The sequence below is a fragment of the Marmota monax genome, unplaced genomic scaffold, assembly GCF_021218885.2.
Source record: "Marmota monax isolate L192 unplaced genomic scaffold, Marmota_monax_Labrador192_F-V1.1 WCK01_AAM20220418_F8-fsc00228, whole genome shotgun sequence".
Classification (NCBI taxonomy): domain Eukaryota; kingdom Metazoa; phylum Chordata; class Mammalia; order Rodentia; family Sciuridae; genus Marmota; species Marmota monax.
The window spans coordinates 2,791,953-2,818,324 of record NW_026695240.1 but is presented as its reverse complement, the minus strand read 5'-3'; the positions used below and the strand labels follow the sequence as shown (position 1 = coordinate 2,818,324).

The 26,372-nt window shown below is 37.6% G+C and overlaps 1 protein-coding gene across 1 annotated transcript; it reads right to left on the bottom strand.

The window, feature by feature from the left end:
• Window positions 1–5,899: 5,899 nt before the first annotated feature.
• On the bottom strand, window positions 5,900–25,697 carry Znf383 (zinc finger protein 383). Its single transcript, XM_046440250.2, has 6 exons — window positions 25,452–25,697; window positions 22,999–23,066; window positions 21,126–21,179; window positions 15,848–15,974; window positions 15,452–15,547; window positions 5,900–9,434 (listed from the first exon to the last, which is right to left on the bottom strand). The coding sequence occupies exons 3-6, from the start codon at window positions 21,132–21,134 to the stop codon at window positions 8,254–8,256; spliced, it is 1,413 nt and encodes a 470-aa protein (XP_046296206.1). The 5' UTR covers window positions 21,135–21,179; window positions 22,999–23,066; window positions 25,452–25,697; the 3' UTR covers window positions 5,900–8,253.
• Window positions 25,698–26,372: the final 675 nt, after the last annotated feature.

Genomic DNA, 26,372 nt, shown 5'->3' with positions numbered 1-26,372 from the left:
CAGGCTGCCCATTCCACCCAGGGGAACCCCATGTCCATCGCCTGTACCTCACATGGACATGGTTCCCACAACTTGTCCCCCCTGTTAGGAAGGGGAAACTCTCAGGCCCAGTGGTTCTACCAAGAGGTTTCTGTTCAGCGTTTCCAAACTCTACTAGGAACATCTGGAGGGAGTTTCTAGAGGTGTTGTCTCCACTGAAGCCATAATTTCCACGGGGTGGCGGGGGGCTTCCTTCTGCAGCCTTCATTCCTAGGGAGCATTGTTCCTGCAAGCAGGAGAGGACTTGCGCCAGCAGCCCAGATTACAGCCTGGGCCTTGATCTCTCTATGTCTAAGCAAAAGTCCTATCCACAAGCGAACATTTAACGTGATAAACATTTATTAAGCACCTACTGTGTATAAGGCACAGGGTAACCAGTCCTGACTTCCTCCCTGGGACTAGCTACACAGATAGATCAAGTCACAGGGCAGCAAATGCTGCCTTTTCTGTGAAGCTTTTCTGGACACATCCCATCTTGACATATAAATCCACAATTCTGAAAAGAATCTGTGAGTTTCGTGAATCTCAGTTGTGGGGAGCCACCCGTCGCCCCTGGGCTGAACTTGCTTCCCCTGCCTGGAGCGATGGGGGTACCAGTTTGGCATGCATGCAAAAAGTGTACAGGGCAAGTGGCCTTTACCCTCACTCGCAAGGGAGCCTGCTTTAAGCCCTACCTGGGTGTTACCTAATGGGGATGGGTAACCCCCTGAAACCTGATCCCCTTGCCTTATTTGGGTGGAACTTTCTCGAATGTCTTTTCTCCAATAAATAGAAGGTTTGGATGTGCCTTTTCTTGCTCCTTCCAGCGCTGGAGCTGACTCTTGGGGTCACCGAGCCGAGTGGTCCTGTCTTAGAAATTTATATTTGTGTGCTGTGTGGTTTCTTTGCTGTTTTCTTAGTTATTGATATAGCCAGCTTCTTTTAACCCAGTCATATCACCAGTTGGGTCAGCTGGTGATATCAATATCTCTCTTTCTCTTCCTCTCTCTTACCATTAGATTAATAAATATTTTTAAATATCTTAAAATCTGAAAACCCAACACTAGCAATATTATGGGAAGGCAAATGGTCTCACATGCTGTGAAAAACACAAGTGGGGGGCCTGGGGTTATGGCTCAGTGTTAGAGTGCTTGCCTAACATGCATGAGGCACTGGGTTTGATCCTCAGCATCGCATAAATGTAAAATAAAGATATTGTTTCCACCTAAAACTTAAGAATAAATATTTTTAAAAAACAAAAAACATAAGTAGGTGTCTGACTGCAGTGATGAACCCCTATAATTCCAGCAACTCAGGAAGCAAAGGTAGGAGGTTTGCAAGTTCAAGGCCGGCCTCAGCAACTTAGTAAGAATTTGCCTCAAAATATAAAATAAAGGGGCTGGGGATGTAGCTCAAGTGGGAAAGCACCCCTGGGTTCAATGTCTGATACAAAAAAAAAAAAAAAGAATATATAATAGTAAAGCGGGTTTATATATACTAACAAAGATGATTTTAATAATTAAAATTATAGTTTTAATCAGGTTTGATAACACACAATAAAAAAAAAGTCATGAAGGAAGAAGTTTGTTATACTCACAGGTCCTTAAGGCAAGTGACACAGCAAGTCCTATATAGCCACCCAGGGAAGCACCAGCATCAGGCAGGAACAGAGAGAATGAGAGGGAAAAGTGGGCAAGAGGCTTCACTGAAGTTTCCACGGGACCAAATGAGTGAGGCAGGGAAAGCAGAATTAAGATTGGCTGATTCAAATAATTTCAGTGGGCTCTAGGGCAGAGGGCTGTTCTTAGTTGTCTGGTACCTGGTCCTGGGCTGGTTAGGGCAGGTGGATAGTGACCCTGGGTGAGAACCCTGCATAGTTAGGGTTATGGGCTCTGGATGGATTGGTTTGCATATGAAATGTATGCTTGAGGTGAGTTGTTTACTGTCTCCCAATGACCAGTCCAGGGAGGGGCAGTCTCTTCAGTGTCAGCATGGTCTCAGGATATCAAAACATCTCCAGACAAAGTGGCTCAAACCTGTAATCCCTGTGACTGGGAAGCTGAAGGAAAAGAATCACAAGTTGGAGGACAGCCTCAGCAATTTAATGAGGCCTTCAACAACTTAATGAGACTCTATCTCTAAAAAAAAAAAAAAAAAAAGAGCTAGGGATGTGCCACAACCCACCAGCATCAACAAAGGATTCTCGAGTAGGGGTGACTAGAGATGGAGAAAACCACAGAGACAAAGAAAATAGAGACATTATCAAGTGAAGCTGGGGCCAGGTGGGACATTGCACTCTGATGAAGGAACAGTGACCCAGAACTAGCTCCAAAAGCTTATTATATAGGGTCTCAAAATCAGGAACTTAAGCTATAGGGGCATTGTAAATTATTTAAGGCTTGTGAGTTGTCAGAAGCTTCTTTATGCACTAAAATGTTACAGAGCTAGAAACTTTTTTTTTTTTTTTTGCAGCTACCCTACAGTTGCAGTGCTAAGAACAGCCTGCCATTATCCTGCTGTACCCAGGCCACCCAATGTCCTGAGACATTGTCCTGAGCTGAGAGTCAAAGCTGAAAACATGGGTGGGGATGTGGCTCAAGCGGTAGTGCGCTCGCCTCGCATGTGTTCGGCCCGGGTTCGATCCTCAGCACCATATACAAACAAAGATGTTGTGTCTGCTGATAACTAAAAAATAAATACTAAAATTCTCTCTCTCTCTTTTAAAAAAAAAAAAAAAAAAGCTGAAAACATCCTGGCCTTTGGCAAGGAGTGTTTCCTGCCTTTTTGGCCACAGCATGGGATCAGCTGAGATGGAGGCTCATCCACTCTACACAGGACGTGGCTCCCTGATAAAGTGCCCTGTATTAAATCCCTAGTACCACAACAAAAACAAACAAAAAATATATGTGAACCTACATGTGGATTTAGAAGCACATGCAAGAGCTGGGTGTAGTAAAGTTCTCGCCCCGTGGGTTCGATCCTCAACCCAACATAAAGATAAAATAAAGATATTGTGTCCACCTAAAACTAAAAATAAATATTAAAAAAAAAAGAGAGAGAGAGAGAGACATGAAAAAAATGTTGGGAAAGGGGCTGGGGTTGTAGCCCAGTGATAGAGTGCTTGCCTAGCACATGTGAGGCACTGAGTTCGATCCTCAGAGAAAGAAAGGAAGGAAGGAAGGAAGGAAGAAAGGTATTGTGTACACTTACAACTAAAAAAAAATTTAAAAAAATGTTGGGAAAGAGCCATCAAATTGCATCAAATTGTTCATAATGGTAACTTTTGAGAAATGGAGGACCTTCATGTTCAACTTTCTCTTATTAAACAAAAGTTGAGAATTTTGTTTCTAGATTTTTAAAAATACTTCTTATTACCACATGTTCACTAATGTTCACAATAAATACTCTGAAAGATGTTGTAGCTCAGTGGTAGAGCGCTTGCCTAGCACGGGTGAGGCTCTGGGTTTGAGCTTTGGCACCACATAAAAATAAATAAAATAAAAGTATTGTGTCCATCTACAACTGAAAAAAAAAATTAAAAAAAAAGAAAAGGCTGTCAAATATCCCTGACATTGTCTATCGTGTTGATTTCTGAGCTGAATTGCATCATTATTGCTACTTTAAATACCACTATAGTTTTTCTCCTGTGCCTTTGCACTTGCTTCTATGTAAAAAAAGAAAAACAATCTAAAATTAATATTTTTTTAAAATAGGGATAGCAATGGGTGTAAGAGTTTACTAAATATTCCTGTATTTTGCAGAGGGGATTTTTTTTGGGGGGGGGGCAGGGTGTGGGTAACTGGGGATTGAATCAGCCATTTTTATTTTTTACTTCTTATTTTGAGACAGGGTCTTTCTAAGTTGCTGGGGCTGGCTTCGAACTTACGATCCTCCTGCCTCTGTAATGCTGGGATTATAGACATGGGCCTCCATACGTGGCACAAAGGGGATATTTTCGATACTCATAAAATTTCATGTGTGTATGTTCTAAATACATCAGGAACTTTAAATCGTCTCTAAATTCTAAAAAAGAATTGGTAATATTATTTTCCTTCAGGGACTTTGTTGCTTTCTTTTTAAAGATCTTGCATATTTCTTCTTAGGTTCAAGGTAATGCGCGCGCACACACACACACACACACATACACACATTTGCCTTGTTTTAAAAGTAACGATGCATACAGTTAAAAAAATAGTATAGAAGTGTTTCATTCCTCTGCATCCTTAGTTATATTCTCCAAAAATTTAACTACTTTTTAATCCTTTTATCTACTACCAGAAGTGGTAGTTTATTCCAAAACTCTAATTGTATTTGATATTTTAGTTGCTTTTGTGAATAGAATCTCATCCACCCATTTTATTCCCTAATGACTTAAAATATTTTTTTTTTGGGTAAATTTAGTATCACTTTTCTGAAGTCCTTTAGGTTCAAATAACTTTTGTTTCCAAAAACTTTTATTTTTAAAATATATTACACATAGGAATGAATACATGCATATGTTTGTAAATGCAAAAGTCAACATAGTGACACGTTTCCTTCTTCCCATTTCTTATGCCTGGACATAGCCTCTATTAAACATTTTTAGTATGTCCCTTCTCCTTACACAAAGAAAAATTTATTAATATTTTTTAGTTGTAGATGGACACAATACCTTTTATTTATTTTTATGTGGCTGAAGATCGAACCCAGAGCTTCACATGTGCAAGCCAAATGAGCTCCCCTGAGCCACAACCCCAGCCCAGAGAGATTTATTTTTGCTCAGTTTCAGAGGTTTGTTCATAGTTGGCATTTTCAGCAAATGCCATAATTTCATGTTTCTTTATGGCTGAGTAATATTCCATTGTGTATATGTACATTTCCTTTCTTTTTCAAAAAATATTATTAGTTGTAGATGGACACAATACCTTTATTTAGTTTTTTATGTGGTGCTGAGAATCAAACCCAGTGCCTCACACATGCTATGTAAGTGCTCTACCACTGAGCCACAACCCCAGCCCCATATATACATTTTCTTTATCCACTCATCTGTTGAAGGGCACTTGGATTGGTTCCCTAGCTGTGCTACTATGAATTGAGCTGCTATAACATTGATGTGGCTGTGTCACTACAGTATGCTGATTCTAAGTCCTTTGGGTATATGCCATGGTGTGTAGGACAACTGGGTCAAATGGTGGTTCTACTGCAAGTTTTCTGAGAATCTCCATACTGCTTTCCAGAGTGGTTGCACCAATTTGCAATCCCACCAGCAATGTATAAGAGCATATTTTCATAATAGAGTCTGGTTGTGTTATCTTTTGTGCTCTAACAAGTTTTTGTTGTTGTTGTTTGTTTTTGAGGTGCCAGGGATTGAACACAGGTCCTCACAGCACTTGCTAGAAAAGCACCCTCCCACTGAGCTATACCCAGCCCTCTAAAAAGTTTTAACATCAGAATTACGACAAATGAATAATAATAAATAATTTAATATTTCGACCTGTCATGGAAGAGTTCCTAAAATATTTCATAGATCTCACCTGTAAAAATATATTGTTTTGGGCCATTTTTAGCATAGCTATTTGACTTTTAAAAATTTTGGGGGGGCTGGGGATGTGGCTCAAGCAGTAGCGCGATAGCCTGGCATGCGCGGGGCGCTGGGTTCGATCCTCAGCACCACATAAAAATAAAATAAAGATGTTGTGTCCACCGAAAACTAAAAAAATAAATATTAAAAATTCTCTCTCTCTTTAAAAAATGTTTTTAAAATTATTTGCTCTAATTTAAAAAGTGTTCCTTTTAGAGGAAAGTCTATTCAAAGTTCACCTCTTCTCCAGTCAATTCTGATGTCAAGTCAATTTATTAAAATCACACTTTGTTCAGATTTTCCAGTATTTTACAAATACACTGAAATTTAAGTTTTTTATTTAACTGGATACAAAACATACATCATAAAGTGTTTAGTGGTTTCCAGCATATTCACAAATTTGTGACATCTAGAACAGTAATTCCACATTTTCATCACTCAACAAGAAAAGGGTCCTTTTCAGTTTAAACATATCATCATTTCAGTTTTTCATTCTCAATACCATCTATTTTCATCTTTATTTCATCACTGGAATCACTAAAATTTGTCTCCCTTTCTCTTTTCCAAAAAATAATTAAAATTTTTGCTTTTGATAATTTTTATTTCTTTTTATAATCCCTTCCTCCTCTCAAAATACACTTTTGCCTATTTTAGGTTCTTGGATTCCATTGTAATTTTATTTGTTAATAATCTTTATAGCACTTTGATATACACATGTACATTAAGTTAAAAATCTTCGATACAGCTTTTATTGCCACAGGTTTTTCAACAGTGTTGTCAGTTTCATTTGCATCTGAATAACATATACAAAGTGATATATTTCCTTAACCCATGTTAATTAAGAGGAGATATTGAACTAACACTCAGATATTTGATGGTCATCTACTTTTACTCTTTTCCTTATTCTGTGCAAAGAATGTGATCTGTATGCTTTCTGCTTTTTTGGAACCAATTAGGAAAAATATCAACTCTTCTTGCTATTGTGACAGTTGTGATTTTAAACTGCCCATCGCTATAACCAAGGCATTCTTCCTACAGCATGAAGGATGAAGTCTGAATAAAGACTATCCACATAAATCTTTTTTCCCTTTTAAAATTCCACACTGACCAAGGAGTAGTAGGGGAAAGGTGTTCTTTCCCATAGTCATTATAATTATTTTTCTTCTTCCTTTATGAATTCTTTGACAAAGTTAAACAATATGATTAAAGTCCTTCCCACAAATCATAATGAAGATAATTATGAGAATGAGTAGATCAATGATAATAGAGAAAAACATTTATTAAACATATACTAGTTGGTAGGAATAACATTTATTAAACATATACTAGTTGGTAGGAATAGATCTAAGTACCTTGTACCAATTCACTGAGTCCTCATGGCCAAACCAATACATACACGATTGTATATATTTATATGTAAGAAATAAAACACGACTAACATGTATAAGAAAAAATGTGTTAAGTATCTGGAAGAATAAACACTTTTGTAAACAGTGATTACTTTTCCAATATGGCTTTAGGATTTGGATTAATGAAAAGGAACAAAATAGTTTATAAAGAGAAAACATGACTAATTTCAGCAATTAAAATAAATGTTTTAAAGGAAAAACCAGGCATTTAAAGATAAAAGCTTACACACTATAAAAATTTAGAGGCAATCCTAACTTGAATAATAGTCATTTTAAAAAGGTATATGTCATTAAAAATAATAAAAACCTATATTTACTAAAATGGCTATTATGTTTTTGGTATAATAAAAGCAAGTGACGATATGGCATACATGCCATGACTTCACTTCCTTAAAATATGATGTCTAGCAGAATTTGCTCTACCAAATTGAGAGCAGTCATCTATAGCATAACTATAATTCATTTTGGCTTTTTTAGCTTCTGCCTTTTTATGTTTTCTGATTGTTTTACAATAAAAATATAAACTTGTGAAATGAAACAAAAAAATTAATACTGACTTCAAAAACAAAGTTATAGCTGGGTACAGTGGCACACATTTGTAATCCCAGCAGCTCGGGAGGCTGAGGCAGAAGGATTGTGAGTTCAAAGCCAGCCTTGGCAAAAACAAGGCACTAAGCAACTCAGTGAGACCCTTTCTCTAAATAAAATACAGAGTCGGGGATGTGCTCGGTGGTTGAGAGCCCCTGAGTTTAATCCCCAGCACTGACCCCCGCCCCAAATTTATAATTCCACAAGGAATTTCAAATTATGAAAGGTCACACAATTTAAACAGTGTGATACTAATGCAAGAACAAGGCTGGGGCTGTAGCTCAGTGGCAGAGAGCTTGCCTAGCATGTGTGAGTTACTCACTGGGTTTGATCCTCAGCACCATATAAAAATAAACAAAGGCATTCTCTCCATACAAAACTACAAAATTTTTTTTAAAATAACAAATATCAGAAAAGGGAAGAACTCTAAAATACAAGCAAATACATACAAGAATATAATATAGCACCAAACAATGGGGGAAAGAAAGAATTACTGAACAACTTGCATTGATTGCTACAATATGGAGGGGATGTCAATTTAGACTCTAAATTCATATCCTAGAGTGAAATGCATTTGGATTGAAAACTTGCATACAAATAAAACATAGATACAGGGTAACTACCAAATATGAATTTTTGTCTAAAACATTAAGATGACAAGAGTCATAATTTTTATTATTAGTTAGTATGAATTCCTTGATGACGAATGAGATCTGAGCCACTACTAAAGGCCTTCCCACATTCCTTACAATTATAGGGCTTCTCACCACTGTGAATTCTCAAATGGCGAGTAAGATTTGAGCATTTATTGAAAGCCTTTCCACATTCACTACATTCATATGGTTTTTCATCTGTATGGATTCTCTGATGCTGGAAAAGTTGTGAGTTCTGAGTAAAAGCCTTCCCACATTCAAGACATTCAAAGGGCTTCTCACCAGCATGAATTCTCTGATGTTGGCGAAGTTGTGAGCTCTGAGTAAAAGCCTTCCCACATTCCTTGCAATTGTAGGGTTTCTCACCAGTGTGGATTCTCTGATGGTTAGTAAGTGCTGAGCCACTGCTAAAGGCTTTGCTACATTCCTTACACTCATAGGGTTTCTCACCAGTGTGGATTCTCTGATGCTGAACAAGTTTTGAGCTCTGAGTAAAGGCTTTGCCACATTGCTTACATTCATAGGGTTTCTCGCCTGTATGAATCCGCACATGTTGAAACAGCTGAGAGCTCTTAGTAAAGGCTTTCCCACATACTTTACATTTGTAGGGTTTTTCACCAGTGTGAATTCGCTGGTGATCAATAAGATTTGAGCAATAACTAAAGGCTTTCCCACACTCCTTACATTCATAGGGTTTCTTACCAGTATGAATTCTCTGATGTTGAGAAAGGTATGAGCTACAACTGAAAGCCTTTCCACAGTCTTTACATTCAAAGGGTTTTTCACCAGTATGAATTTTCAGATGCCGAGTAACATGTGAGCCACAACTAAAGAATTTCCCACACTCCTTACATTCATAAGATTTTTCACCAATATGAATTCTCTGATGTTGAATAAATTGTGAGTTCTGACTAAAGGTCTTTCCACATTTTTTACATTCATAGGGTTTTTCTTCATTATTCATTATTTGATGTAGAGTAATGAAAGACTGTTGAATAAATGTGGGTACATATTCATTAGAGAATACTTCTTGACTTAAAAGCCCATTTTGTCTGGCAAAATGACTTCTATATTCTAAAACATTTCTAAAGCTGGAGTATTCAAGGCCAGGCTTTGTAAGTCCCATTATCTCCCTCTGGCATGACTCTATTTCATAAACTTCTTTCTTTAGAGATAATAACTTGCTTTCACACATTGATTCCAGGTCTGAAAGAAAAAAAAAAAGGGCTAAATATTCTTTTCCCCTCTTATTTGTGAAAAGTTAAATTTTATGATACAAATGGAAAAAATTAAAGTAAAAACTGTCTTGGGCTGAGGATGTATGTAGCTCAGTAGTAGAGTGCTTGCTCAGCACATGTGAAGCACTGGGTTCAAACCTCAGTACAACATATAAATAAATTAAATAAAGGTATTGTGTCCATCTACAACTAAAAATATTTGATTCCTTTTTTAAAAAATATTTTTTTAGTTGTAAATGAACATAATGCCTTTTTTAAAGTTTTTAATATGGTGCTGAGGATCAAACCCACACATGGCTCACACATGCCTCACACATGGTAGGCAAGCACTCTACCCCTGAGCTACGATCCCAGGTTGACAACTAAAAATATTTTTAAAAATACTATCTAGTGGGTAAATGACATAAAATTCTCAGTTACTGTTTAATCTAAAAAAATAAGCAAGGAATGAACAGAAATTAATAAGATATAATTCAGGAAGCAGAGTGAGGAGAGTATGGAAATAAGTTACCACAATGATTCTCAAATACAGATGTGGGTCAATATCATCTAGAAAGGTTAGTAAAAATACAATGCTTGAGCTATATACTAAAACATGACTAGTCATATATACATGTACACATCTATATAACTGTGTGAGAAAGAGTACATTGTCATACTGTCTAACAAAACATGGATACTTTTTTTGGCCTCCATTGAAGGTCTTCTAAGAGAACAAAATACACATGAGGAAGATTCTTTGGTATTCCATGGCATAATAAAAAGGAAGTTTTGGGGCTGGGGTTGTGGTTCAGTTGCAGAGTACTTGCCTAGCACATGTGAGGCACTGGGTTCAATCCTCAGCACCACATAAAAATAAATAAAATAAAGGAATGAGTCTATCTGCAACTAAAAAAATTAAAAAGCAAAAAAAGAAAATTTAGCCTTTTCCCTATTTTTTGACACAGAGCTTTAAAATTCCTTGGAACTTCATGAATGATAGCACTGTTTTGTTATGCCAATGAGGTGAAACAGGGTAATTCTTAGCTTCTAGGGACTGGTGACCAGAAAGACCAAGCATGTGATTAGAGCTGCGGCTTTTTGACTGCCTGATCTCTATAAAGGGGAGAAGGGGTAAAGACTGAGCTACCAATTGTTTAATCAAGCATGCCTAGTAAAAAAAGAACTCTGGACACGATATTTCAGTGGAAATTCCAGCTCGTGAATGCACTGATGTGCTGGGAGTGTGATACACTTGATTCCATGAGAAGAGGGTATGGAACTTCTATCCAGAAGCCTTCAAGATTTTGCCCTAGTATGTATTCTTTATACTAAAACTGTAATCTTAAATATAGAACTTTATTATTGAGTTCTATAAATCCTTCTATCAAATTATTGAAGCTAAGGTGGCCTTGGAAACCTCTGAATTTATAGCCAGTTGGTCAAATTGCATGCCATCTGAGAAATCCCAACACTTGAGGCTGGCTACTAAAGTAAGAGCAGTATTATGGAGGGCTATGGGTTTGCACTAATATTGTCAAAATTGAATTGTAGCACACTCAGTTGGGGTAGAAACAGAATAAACTCTGTAATATAGAATGTAGTAGATGAAATTTGAAAGCAGTAATGAAGGGTTATCCATATGGAGGATGAGCCAGAGACAGAGTCTAAGGTATTGAACTAATTTAATTAGCAGATAGAGAAACTCAGAATAGTTTGTGTGCTGAGGATTCAATGAAAATACTATTTGCCCTGGGTTTTGTGATGGTGATCTTAGGATAAGAGAGGTCTGAGACTGCGCATGTACCATCCCAGTGACTGAGTTTAAGGGAGACAGAAAGGAATTAAGACACAGTATAGCTGGGCACAGTGACATATACTTTTAATCCCAGCAACCCAGGAGGCTGAGAAGGGAGGATCACAAGTTTGAGGACAGCCTAAGCAATTTAGCAAGGTCCTGTTTCAAATATTTAAAAAGTGCTGGGGATGGTAGCTCCGTTTTAGATAGCCCCTGGGTTCTGTCCCCAGTAGTAAATGAAAAAAAATTTTTTTTAAAGACAGTATAACACTACCATAGAAAGATGTCAGGAACCAGACTAATAAAAGTTTAGTGCTAATTCTAATAGTTAATTACTGAAAATATGGTTTAGATATGAGGTGTCCCCCCAAAATTCAGTGTAAGACAATGCAAGAATATTGAGGTGAAATGATTGGATTATGAGATACATAACCTCATCAGTGAATAATCTACTGATATGGATTAATTGGATGGTAACTGTAGGCAGGTAGGTTGTGGCTGGAGGAAGTAGGTCACTGTAGTTGTAATCTGCTGTTTATTTTGTTCCTGGTGATCAGAGCTCTATCTCCACGCTTGCTGGCTTCCATGTCCTAAGCTATTTTTCTTTGCCATGCTTTTATGCCTCACTTGGGGCCTAGAGCTACAGAGATGGCTGACCATGGACTGAATTTCTGAAACTGTGAGCCAAAATAAACTCCTCCATCTAAATTGTTCTTGCCAGGGTATTTTGGTCATAGTGACACAAAAGCTAACAAAAACACTAAGTGTTCCCAGGCAATTATTAAACCTCTGAAAATCCTCATTTCTTCATCTGTAAAAGGGAAATAATCCTTAATTTATGATTAACTTAGAGAATAAGAGAAAAATGATTATAAATGTCTTGGAGGTAAGTATTCAGTATCTGATAGCTATTATTATAAGAGACTTTTTTACTAAAAATGAGGATATTAGGCAAATTAAATGGCTCAAAAACATCCAAACAAAATGTATCTTAAGTCAGCACTGGGAATTTGGATCTTTAGAAAAGAGATTTTTCCCTCCTATTGGAGCCTTTACAGGGGTTCTTCCCTTTGTCTAGAGTTTTCTTCTTTATGAACATATACAGTAACAAGACATAGCAGTAAGCCTAGTACTACAATAATTCTAAAATATAGATAAGCATAAATAGTTCAACATGTTTACAATAATTATTAAAATGATACAAAAAAATCTGTGATTTCCATTCATTTTGAAGTCACAGGAAAGACTAATAAAAATGTCATAGGAACTACAGTTAGTTGCATACATCACAACAGGAAAAATGCTGTAGAGGTTACTAAATATAGATATTCATGTTTTTTCTTATCCAAGTTCATAGATTTCCAAATTCTATCAAAAGAATCCAAAATTAGGAGTTTCTGAGCAAGAATGATCCTTTATAAATACAATCAAGCTGGGTGCAATGGCACACACCTGTAGTCCCAACTACTCTGGAGGCTGAGATAAGACAACTGAAAGTTCAAGGCTATCCTCAGCAACTCAGCAAGATCCTATCTCAAATAATAAAAAAGGTCTGGGACGTAGCTCAGTAATAAAGTACCTTTGTGTTCAATCTCCAAGACAAAAAAAACCCACCACAATCATGTCACTCTGCTCAAATCATACAATGGATGCACATTTCAGAATAAAATTCAACCCTATCAAGGCCCACAAGACACTAACTCACCTGCAAATACCCCCCATCCTCCACCTCTGCAACCAGCACAGAGGTGCATATATACCTTGCTACTTTCCCATATCCACTTATATAATTCCCTTTTTAATCACTGGCAACAGCCACAGTGGTAGAAGCCCAAAAGCTTCTCACGCAGTCACTTTATTCTTCTTTTCCCTAAATCTCTTCTACCAGATATTTGCTTGTTCCCACACCTCTTTTAGACCTCTATTAAATATTACTTCATCATAGAAGCCTTCTCCAACCTCCCTTCATGGCACTTATCACCATCTGATTATATATGTATAATATATATATAATGTATTAATATATAATGTATAAATATTTATATAAGTATACAGTAAAGGAGCAAAAACTTTTTTTTTGTTCTTTTAGTACCAGGGATTGAACCCACGGGTGCTTTATCCACTGACCCACATTCCCTGCCCCTTTTATATTTTATTTTGAGACAGGGTCTTACTAAGTTGCTGAGGCTGGCTTTGAACTCATAATCCTCCTGCCTCAGCCTCCCTAGTCACTGGGATTACAGGTGTGTGCCACTGCGCCTGCCAAAAGAGCAAAAACTTCTAAGACTCTAACTATTTCAGTATGGATTAAATCTATGGCTACATATTTAGTCCTTGACCAAAGTACCCTAACTTCTCTTACTAGATAAGAAGATATATAAGCATATATTTTATAATATATAATTATAAATTATAAAATAATGGTAATTATAAATTACAAATAATACTACAATATGCCTACTTATAATGTTCAATTATATAACTGTAATTATAAATTACATAATATTTTATATAATTATATATTTATAAATAATACATATTTTTTAATAAATGACATATGTTTATACTCTGCTACAATTTGAATGTGTCTGCTCCAAAATTCAGGTGCTGCCAATGTCATAATATTAAGAGGTAGAGCTCTTCCCTCACAAATGGATAAAGTACCCTGATAAAGGCACTTGAAGAAGGGAATTGGTTCATATTGCCCTTTTCCTATGTGAGGACATACAAGGTAAGCCCTCACTAGAGATGTTAGTACTTTGATCTTGGGTTCCCAGCCTCCAGAACTGTGAGAAAATAAATTTCTATTCTTTATAAATCATCCTATCTGAGGTATTCTGTTACAGCAACACAAAATGGCCTAAGCCATTTTCTTCCCTACTAGAAAATAGATTGTAGAATATATATTCCCAAACTATAGAGATTTGAGTGTTTTTATCAATACTAAATTGTAATAACTGGACCAATGTTTGGTATATAGTAGTGCCCTTCCAGTTCTCCTACTTCATCCTAAATTTCCCTTTCTCTGCCACTCTCTCTTTCTAGTATAGGCACAGATTTGGTTTTGGCCCTGATAATGTCTTGATACATAATGCCTACAATCACTTCCAAGGCTCCAACTACTATTTTTTTAATGTATATTTTTTTTAGTTATACATGGACACAATATCTTTATTTTATTTATTTTTTTGTGGTGCTGAGGATCGAACCCAGAGTCTCACACGTGCAAGGCAAGCACTCTACCGCTGAGCCACAACCCCAGCCCCTCCAACTAAGTAAGAATTAAATCCCCTCCCATGTATTTAGTCCATGACTTTCTGCTAAGCTCCCTAATTTTTTGGTTTCTCTTTTAATATTTTATTCTTTTTGGAAGTTATTTATGGATACATTTTAGCATCACTTTTTTGTGTAAGTGTTGGTACTGGAGATTGAATCCAGGGTTGCTGTAACACCAGGTTACACCCCTAGTCCTTTTTATTTATTTTGAGACAGAATCTTGTTAAGTTGTCAAGGTTAGCTTTGAACTCGTGAGTCAGCTTGAGTCTCTGGGATTGCAGGCCTGGGCCACCTGACCCTGCTAGATTGCATTTTTTTTTCCTCTTTCCATATTTAAAAATTGGTATAGATTTTGCATTATTTTTTGGTACTGGGGATTGAACCTAGGGGTGCTTAACCACTGAACCACATACCCAGCCCACTTTTATATTTTTATTTAGAGACGAGTCTTGCTGAGTTGCTTAGGGTCTCACTAAGTTGCTGAGGCTGGCTTTGAACTTTCGATCTTCCTGCCTCAGCTCCCAGAGCTGCTGGGATAACAGGCAGCTAACTTTGCATTCTTAGAATGGACATAATTAGTAAACTGCAGCACTGGAAGAGTTCCCTTACACAAATTAAGAAATAAAAGATGATAAGAGGAGGAAAAATCCAAGACAAACTGGTAAAAGAAGGCACTGACAGGCAGCTAGAGTGAAGACTAGTACTTGGGTGCTTGAAATTAAGGAGTGTTTGAGAAGAATGTTGAAAAAGTAGGAAGTAAGGGAAGGACTGAAACATGCCACTTGTAAACTCATGTTGAAATAACTTAGTTTCCTCCATAAGCCTAGCTTCTGGAAGGGAGCTTCCAGGGTGACATCTTGAAGGTGCTCTTTCCTCACTGACCAGCTGAGTTAGTACCTGTAATCGCTGGGGTTTAGTCATTTCTCACTTACCTGAACACAGGCCTCTTGTAAGCTCTCTGCCCACCATCCAGGGCTCTTTTCCTTGTTCCAGTAAAGAGATCACTTGAGGCTTAGGAATGTAAAATCCTGCTCATGAGAAAAGATATGGCACACGGTTATGCTGTGGGGAAATGAGATCCAGTCCCTTGCTGATCAAGGAACAGGTGCCACTACAGGAACAGCCAAAGAAGACAGAGACGAAGCTTCAGCCATAGCCCTTGGAGCTGCCCATTTCCCACGCTTCCTTTTCATTCCAGCTGAAACCATTTATTTGAGAATAAGAAGCAGAAATTCAGCTGATTACTTGAAAAGCTGCTGAGAAATTCACTGTAGTAGAAGCAGACATTCCAGAGGAGAACTCTGAATTATTGGTAGAGATGCCCTTACCCATCGAAACCAGATTGCTATAGTTTTCCAACATCACATCTCTGTACAAGTCCCTCTGAGCAGGGTCCAGGCACTCCCACTCCTCCTGAGAGAAGTCTATTGACACATCATTGAACACCACTGATCCCTGAAACAATAAACATATGTACTAGCTTTGTGATTAAAAAAAAAAAATACTTCAGCCAGGCACAGTAGCACTTACTTGTAATTGTAGTGATTTGGAAGGCTAAGGCAGGAGGATCTCACGTTTGAGGCTAGGTTTGGATCCTCAGCACCACATAAAAATAAATAAATAAAATAAAGGTATAAAAAAATAAATAAAAAGGGCTGGTCAAGCATGGTGGCACATGTCAATAAACCCAATGCCTCAGGAGGCTGAGGCAGGAAGAACACAGGTTCAAAGCCAGCCTCAGCAATTTAGCGAGACCGTAAGCAACCTACTGAGATCCTGTCTCAAAATAAAAAAACAAGGTGGGGGTGCTGGGTGTGTAGCTCAGTGGCAGACTGCCTGTAACCTCAACCCCAAGTACTGCCAAAAAAAAAAAAAAAGAAAGAAAAGAAAAAGAACAACTTCAGAGACTATTGTGCTTATATTGTGTGCTAAAGCAAATGAGTAATTATGTTGTTGTTGCTGAGAAATAGTATCTGAATTTTTTGGTGGGAGGTGGGGCTCTGTGGTGCTGGGGACTAAAGCCAGGTCCTTGCACATGCTGGATAAGAGCTCTCCCAGTCCTTTTATCCGTTTTTAAAATTTTGAGACAGGGTCTCACTAAGTTGTCCAGGCTAGCCTAAAACTTGAAATCTTCCTGCCTCCCCTCCAAGTAGCTGGGATTATAGGCACTTGCCACCATGCCTGGCTTGAGAATCAGTATCTTTGGATCTCAAAAATAGGGCTGGGGATGTGGCTCAAGCAGTAGCACGTTCACCTGGCATGTGTGGGGCACTGGGTTTGATCCTCAGCACCACATACAAATAAAGTAAAGATGTTGTGTCCACCGAAAACCAAAAAAATAAATATTAAAAAAAATTCTCTCTCTCTCTCTCTCTTTAAAAAAATAGATGCAAGTCTAGCAGGATTATTATTATGCTGCTGCATTATTTCAGCCACTTATGTATATCTTTCTGTGCTAAGGCAATCTTAATTTATTGTTTTGGTATGTTAGTTGACCCAAAGAGCGGTTGGCAATTACATAGAAAGAATTGGAGAATACTAATTTTTTTTCTAATACTGTAACTGTGTTTAACACAGATATTTTACATTGTTTCTATAAGTAAAAACATCACTCTCATTTAATATCTTTTTAAAAATTTTTTGTTGTAGATGGATAGAATGCCTTTATTTTATTTGTATATGGTGCTAAGAATCAAACCCAGTGCCTCGCACATGCCAGGCAAGTGCTCTGCCACTGAGCTACAGCTACAGCTCTCTCATTTAATATCTTGCTGTTTTAAGTTAACCAGGGCAGATCTTCTCCTTTGATTGGTTTGGTTTCTCTGCGATGAGTCATGTAATGCTATACTGGATTGTCTAGAAAAAGCAGTCTCTTTATAACACAACTTCTATTAGTTAGGATGCTTAGGGAAGAGTTTTCTGGTTAGTCAGAAAATCCCCCCCCCCCTTTTTTTTTTCCTATTTCAACACTGGTTGAAAAAACAAAATATTATATTTTTTTTGTCTTAACACAGTTTCCTAGGTGAAATTGAACTGTTTCTTGATTTGAGATCACTTAGCGCTTTGGGATCATGATTTCTAAATATTAGGGATGATCATAGGATTGCAGGTATTGCTAGTTAATTGAGCTGGATGTAGCTCCTAAGATGAAGCAGGGTGTGTTCCCTGGAATTTTCCTTTTCAAATAAATCTCTCAATTTAAAAAAAAAATAGATGTGAAAATAATAAGTTTACTTTACATTAAACAAATGAACAAACAAATCCTGTCTCTGTCCATTGTGATGGCCTAGAAACAATCACTGACCCAGGAGCACAGAACACTCCAAGTTCTGGATTATAGTTTTCTAAGTATCACTGTCAGGGAAAGAGCTAATTTTCAGGATTAAATAAAAAATGCTCAGGATGAGTGCGAAAATCTTGTTAGAACACGAAGCAAGATATCTACCATAAACTGTTAGGATCATGCTGAAAACACTCAGGAGTCATTTTGAAGACTTTCCCTTGGCCCAAAATGGTACAACTTATGTATCAAATTATAAGGATAATTACTGAAATGGACTAATCATGTTAAAAACGTCAAATCCATGAGGTTATAATAATACTAAAAAAACTACTGGTAACTTTTGGAGAATTTTAAGGAGCCAATGCATTATTTTGAAAACTGGTGAATAAATGCAAAAATTTAAATACTCTTGGCCACATGAACTGTTCTTCGGGTTACCAAACAGTTGATGAGGAAAAACTTTGCTTTACAGAAGAAGGAATGCCAACATTAAAATACCAGTATGCAACCCCTAATGAGTATAACAATAATTGTCAATAGTTGCTACATTATAAAAAGAAACAGAATCATTTATAATGTGACTCCTAATAGAATTACCCTTGATCTGTGAAATGTTCTGATCAAGTTTTTTTTTACACTTAACTACCAATTTTCAGAAAACATTTAAATGGGACCACAGTGATTCGATCAGTAAAATTCAGACAGTGGACAATGAAGTCTATTTACTTACATTCCAATAAAAAGACTGCACAGAAAGAAGAGATGGACGGGGTATCTATAAAATTAGAGACTCAAGAGACATACCAATCAACTGCAATGAACACTCCTTATCTGGATTCTAATTCAAATAAATGCTTTAAAAATAAGAGAATTATGAAAATATGAACACAACCAGGTACCAATGGCCAAAATGGTAATAATAAATAATAAACAATCCTTGTCTTTCAGAGGTAGGTATCAATTTCTCTTTGCTTCAAAACAATCTGCATGGAGGAATAAAGGTAAGGGAGGAAACACGAAGTGGAATAAATGAATAAGATGAACTGTGAGCAGATAGCTGTTGAAGCTGGTGGTTATGTGGTAGTTCTTAAGACTACTCTACTTTGTATATCTGAAAAATTTCTGTAATAAAGTTTAGTTTTTAAAGGCAGATGACAGAGAATAGTTACAACAGAATATCTGCAAGATCCTAATCACATATATAAAATTGATTTAAACAAATTTGTGAAAGAACTCTCTTGTGAGGAAAGGAAACAGAGAGTACTGATATAGCAAATCTAAATCTGCACATACATTGCAAAGAAATAACTAGAAAATGTCTAAACTTGATTGATCAAGAAATAGTAATATATGAACATTAATTTAAAATATGGGATAAATTCCATTGCATCAGCTAAAAGAAATGAGGGAGTCTGCCTTTAGACAGCAAGACAAAGTGGAGAAGAGGGCCCTACTCTTTAAACATTTCTTAATTTTTTTTTTGTTTTTTTAAACCTCATTAGCTTTTTTTTTTTTTTTTTTTTTGTAGTTGTAGATGAACAGCATGTCTTTATTTTATTTGTTTATTTTCATTTGGTGCTAAGGATCAAACCCAGTGCCTCATACATGCAAGCAAGTACTCTGCCACTGAGATACAGTCCCAGCCCCACTTTTTAAATTTTTAATATGTAAAACTTGACAAATACAGCAGGATGTGGTGGCATATGCCTGTAATCCCAGTAGCTCTGGAGGATGAGGCAGGAGGACTGCAAGTTCAAGGTCAGCCTCAGCAACTTAGTGAGACCTTGTCTAAAAGTAAAAAACTAAAAAGGGCTGGGATGTAGCTCAATGGATAAGCATCCCTGGGTTAAATCCCCAGTACCAAAAAAGAAAAATTGATAAATACATAAATTATACTTCATTCCTGTGATTCATTGCCATAAAAATTATTTCCTATTAATATAAATTCTTCATTTTTCTTGTGGCAGAATTTTTTGCAACATATACTACTGGACAAGAATTATAAGGTCCTTCTGAGCTTTGATAGAATGATCTCAACAACTTAGGCATTTGCCAAACTCATTATAGTCACCTATCATTTCTATCCTTATTTCTGAGATAAAAGAAAACTGATGATTCATAGAGAAATTCATCATGTCACAAACTTCCTATTACCTTCAAATTGGACTTGTCTAATGGATACTGGTACAGTATGGGTCTTAAATATCTCCCAAAGGCCTGTGTATTAAAGGCTTTCTCAGCTGGGAACTACTGGGAAACATGAAAAAGGGGTCCATGAAGAAGTCTTCTAGACATTGGAGAGTATGTTCTTGAAGGGAATATTGGAACTCCAGTCTTTTCCTCCTGTTTTTCTTCCCTGCAATGAGGTGAACAGTTTTACTCTACCACATGATCCCTGACACAACAGGCTGCCACACCACAGGCTCCAAAGCAATAGTGTCATTTGATCATGGAATAAAACCTCTGAAACTGAGACAAAATAAACTTTTTTGCTTTACAAGTTGATTATCTCAGGTAGTTTGCTATAGTAACAGAAAACTATTACAAAATGCCCTAACAAAGTCTCAGAGATCCATATCAGCCACTGACTCCATGATTTCTAACATCTCATAAACTAGGAAGTCTTTCAAAAATCTAACATTTGGAGCTATCAACACCACCTTTCATCTTATCCTATTGGAAAATGACAGTATATAGACATAATCTTGGCTTTTCCATGCTTGTTCCTAGCTAAGCTACTCATAGCTCTATTTTATCAAATCACAGTCCAGAAAGGAAAAATTCATTTTAGAAATCTACTCCTTTTTGTTTCTTTCCTTTATAGTGCTAGAAATTGAACCTTGTGTATGCAAGGCAAGCCCTCCACCAACTGAGCTACGTCCCAGCCCCACAATTCTACTCTTATTTCTCTAAATAGATATATTTTTTCTCCATCACAGTCCCTGGGAGAAGGCTGAGAAAAAAGATGCTCAGTTATTTACTAAAAGAAATAGTAATGCTGATTGAAAAAAAAAAAAAGACACTAAGAATGGTATAGGATTATCTAGCTAGTATGAGAGGGAATGGGGACAGGAAGAGGAACAGTTATCCAAAAATGTCAGGATAAAGAAAGGAAATGCACACATCATTTTTTTTCTTTGGCAGAGGGGTCTTGCCAAATTGCCCACACTGGCCTCAAACTTGCAATACTCCTACCTCCGCCTCCCAAGGAGCTGGGATTCTGGTATGTGCCACTGTGCCCAGCTCACGTTTTCTTTCTTTCTTTCTTTTCCTTTTTTTAAAGTAAGTAAATGTCAGCAAAGAAAGAAAATGCATTGACTCACCTCAGCCATGGCTTTTAGTATTGCAGGAAATGATCAGTCCTCAAGGCTGTTCTCCTGAGAAAAGACACTGTTCTGAGAAGGCAAGACTAGGGAAACAAAGAAATACTCTAGATACTGCAATGACCTTATAGTTCTCAGGATGGTCAGATAAAACCACTTCTACTTCCCTTGATCTACAACTCTACTCTGGGAGTATGGAACAAATACTACTTCTTTCTCAATTCTAGAAACCCCAGGTTTTAGCTGCACCAAAATAAATAAATGCCAGGAAACTTTTGACTTGCTTTTCCATATAGTTTTAAAAAACTATAGAGGTATTTTTCTTGAGACAGCATAAAAAGAAAAGCTTATGAGTTGGGAGTATAGTTCAGTGGTAGAGTGCCTACTTAGCATGTGTGAGGTCCTGTGTTTAATCCCCAGCACAAAATAGGGAGGGGAGAGAGAATGAAAAGATTAACTTCAGGAGTTCTCACATCTTTATGATTTTGAGTCTTGTTTTCCTTGAACACAAAATAACTGTCTATTTATTAAAGTCAATGTCTGTGTTCTTCAGGAACACGAAAAAAATTTTTCATATGGATCATGCTCATTTCTTATTCACATTATTACTAGATTTTTTTTTTCTTTGTACTGAGGATCAAACCCAGGGTTGATTAACCACTGAGCCACATTCTCAGACCTTTTGATTTTTTTTTTTTTTTTTTTAAATTTTCAGAAAGGGTCTTGTTGAATTTAGGGCCTGGCTAAATTGCTATTGGAAATAAAGCAATTGTTTTCTAGTTTCCCATGTGGTACTATTTTTGTAATAGCTTTATGAAAAATATCTTAAATAAAATGTTGATAGTGCTTCTCCCTGATTTTAATAAGAATGATTTTATTATTTCACCTATTAGATATTAGAGCTTATTTGTTTTTATGGTTGGAGTTTGAACCCAGGGGCACCCTACTGCTGAGCTACTAACCCAATAGTTAATGCTTTATACCAGCTGGGTTCATCTTGACAAATCTGTTCATTCATGGAATTCTTTTTCAGTTTGGGTCATCCTCCCTCCTCCTCTCCTTCTCTTTCCCATCATTCTCCTTTCTCTACTAATCTACCTTGGCTCATCTTCCTTCCTCCCTCCCTCCTTCCTTCCATCCTACCAGGGATTAAATCCAGAACTGCTTAACCACTGAGCCATATCCCCAGCCCTTTTTATCTTTTATTTTGAGACAGGTTTCAGTAAGTTCTTAGTTCCTCGATATATTGCAGAGGCTGGCTTGGAACCTGTGTTCCTCCTGTCTGAGCCTCCTGAGTTGCTGGGATTATAGGCATGCACCAGAGCTCCTGTTTATTTCTTTATTTTTATTGGTTCTTTCTACTTATATATAAAGGTAAAATTCCCTGTGGTATATTTATATATGTGCATAACATGATTTTTAAAAATTCATTCCACATTTCTTCCCCTTTCGTATCCTTCCTCTCTCCCTCTTGAACCCCTTCTTCTATTCTATAGATCTTCCCTGTATCTTCTTATTTTGAGATAGGGTCTCATTAAGTTTTCTTAGGGTCTCACTAAATTGTTGAGGCTGGCCTCAAACTTGCAATCCTTCTGCCTCAGCCTCCCAAGTTGCTGGGATTACGGGGTGCACCACCATACCTGGCTTTAATACCTTTTTAACACACAAATTTCCAAACATACACAGAATGTTTGGAAACATTTTTTGAACTTTAAAAAGTACAAAGAACCCTCATGAGTCTACTAAACAGATTCAACAATTATTGTTATAGCCAATATTATTTTACCTAGACTCCTACCCACTAATTTTAGGTTACCTTTATTTTAAGAGCTTTCAGATATACCATATGTAAAGATCACTTTAAGTCACCTACCTGAAGTGTACAAGTCAGTGTTTTTAGTATACTCATCACAATGTAGTTTTAGTACATTTTCATCTCTCCTAAAACAAAATAAACAAAACACTCATTAATAGCCAGTCTCCATTTATCCATTTTCCCTATCCCTAAGTAACCACTAATCTGCTTTCTGCCTCTACAAACTTGCCTACATGTTTTCAGTTCATATAAATGGTATTATATATAAACTTTATGACTGGATTATTTCATTTAGCATACTTTCAAGGTGCATCAATGTTGTAGCCTGTATCAGAGCTCCCTTCCTTTTTACGGCCAAATAATATTCCACTATGAATATGTCACATTTTGTTTATCCATTTTTCAGTTGATGGGCATTTGGGAAATTTCCACTTTTTGGCTATTTTGAAAAATGCTGCTATGAACATTCAGGTACAAGTTTTTATGTGAATATGTTTTCAATTCTCTTGGACATATAACTAGGAGTAGAACTGCATGGTAATTATGTAACTTTTTAATAACTGTCAAACTGTTTTCTAAAGTGCAATTTCTCCAAATGCTCATTGACATTATTGCCTCTTTTTTTTTTTTGTCATCCTGGTAGCTGTACAGTGGTTATCTCACTTTGGTTTTGATTTGTATTTTCCTAATGAGTAATGAAGTTGAGTCAGGATAGCATTTTTTTATAACTGTATATTTTTTTAGTTGTCGATGGACCTTTATTTATTTATATGTGGTGCTGAGAATTGAACCCAGAGCTTCACACATGTTAGGCAAGGGCTCTACCACTGAGCTACAACCCCAGCCCATGGATACCTTTTTAAAAAGAACCTAACTCTTGGGGCTGGGGTTATGGCTCAGTGATAGAGTGCTCACCTAGCACATGCAAGGCACTGGGTTTGATCCTCAGCACCACATAAAAAAATAAAAAGATAAATAAAATAAAGGTATTGTGTCCCACCTACAACTAAAATTATTTTTAAGAATGATATATACTATACATACATGGGGAATTTATAAGAAGGAAATAGATCAAAATATTGACAGTGGTTATTTTTAGGGGGCAGGCATTATCTTTTGCCCTTTGTAACTTCCTATTTTCCAAATTTTTAAAAATAATCATGCTTCAGGTGTGTATATGTGCTTAAAAACAACTTAGTACACAGGAAAAAACCTTACCTATTTTCTAAATTAATATGTGAACATTATGTAGAAGAAAGTCAGGGAGAAAAATGGAATCTGTACATCCACCCCATGGTTTCCCATCATTTTCTCAGATGGAAAAAATTTGAGAACCAGGACACTTAATGAGTCTATGTTAAGTCAGACCATCCAAAAGAAGAAAAGCAAAACTCAAACCCCAGTGCACCTTATATTTGGCTTGATCAACAACTATTTCTCTTTCTTCCTCTGGGTACCTCTGGAAAGGCAGAGATGAGTAAGAAAAAAAAGAACTATGAGATGCCAGGCATTTTTTTTGTGTGTGATTTAGACTGACCTGATTAGAGCTCACTCTGAACCCACAACTACCACCATGGAAAGAAGAAAAAAGAGGGAGGTCAGAGGAATCTTGGCTATCCTGAGCATTCTGGTTTGAGAAGAGAAGTGAAGTCTAAGTTGTCCAAGATCAGAATTTGTCCTGAACTCACAAGGATCTTTTAGGATAGAGAGTTGGAATCACAAGGCAGTCACAGGCACTCCACACCTACATTTCCAATGCTGCAGTCACTTATCCACTATAGGTGAACCCCATTTGCCCTCTCAGGAACACATCACCCAAATAATACCAGTACATGTGCTCACACACAGTCCACCCTAAGGATACACAATCACACCCACACATTAACAGACCCCTCCAACACAACACCACACAAAATCATACAGTGCTACAGAGTCACTCACTATCACATTCACTAGAGCCACACAGTCACAGTTCTCCTACTGGGCACTACACACAATCATACATTCAAAATAACACAATGGCCATGTATCTATTACCCTGGAACAAGCATCACAGGGCCACACACAGTTACATAATCACTTTCACACATTCTCACATAGTTACAGGCATCCAGTACACGGAGTGGTTCTAACATTCATACAATGACGCACACAAACCTCTCAGAGTAACAGTCACAGATGCATAAGCAGATTCTCCACGCCCATCCCCACATCCACATGTCACACAAGTGAATAAGGTCACACACAATCGGTCCAATCTCGGGGACACGATCATACACGGACAGCCGCACACTGTTAACAAAACTACAGGAATGTGCAGTCACACAGGCACACACAGCTCTGCGCACGGTCAGTCACAACGACACACCCACCAGAGAAACATAAAATCACATCCGCACACACACTGCGCCCCACAGTCACATAAGGTCACAACCACACCCAGAGGCCCACACCTCGCGACCGCTCCCCTGGCCAGAGCCAGTCCCAAGTTCCTGTCACCCCAGACCTACCTGGTATGTCCCTTCAGACGCCCAGGGACGTTCCTGCGCAGCCTGGTGAGGCCCCGGGTGCCTAGGCCGCTAGCTGCGTACTTTCCCTGCCCTGGAGGCCAAGGGTCCCGCAGGCAAATGAAGCGGCCGCCCCGTCCTCGCGGGGGTCTCTGGGAAATGTAGTCCGCCAGCTCCCCTCGTGGGGAAGATGACGCCCATCCTCTAACTCCTCCCCTCGCACCGCCGGGGCCTGGCCCTGCGTCTCCGCGGAGGTTAGGCAGTCTTCAAGGTAAAAGCCCACACAAAGCCGGACAGCCATCCTGTCCACAAGATTCCTCAAATGCACAGGCCAACCTCAGGTTGTTCCCTGGAAACTGTTCAGCTGGAAATGAGTGGAGCCGCAAGAACTTCTGGGAAATGTAGTCAAGCGCCAGAAAACATAAGGCACAGGGCCAAGAGGAGAAAAAGTTGCTTTTACAGGCTTTCTCAGCTGAGCTGCTGACGGTGAAGACTGACATTACCTGGGTTCTGAACCTTTCTAGGAGTTGTAACCAACTCTGAAGTCTCGGGCTGGCTCACAGAATCTCCAATTTTGCATTCCTAGGGTGATAAGCTGAGCCATAGTATAGGATATACGATTCCGTTTGTATGGAATTATCCAGACTAGGCAAATAAATACAAACACGGAGTATATTAGGTATTTAGGACTGCAAAGCTAGGGGACATTGTGATTGATGATAGATATAGGGCTTCTTTGGGGGAGGGATTAAAATATTCTTGAAATGGATAATAATGATGTTTGCTCAACTCCGTAAAATACCAAAAGAAATCAAATTGTACACCTTCAAAGAGCTTATTTTATGCTTTGCGAATTATTTCTGTGTGTGCATGTGTTTGAGACAGGGGTCAGCTCTCTTTAAAGAAAGCCCCATTCTTGTCTGC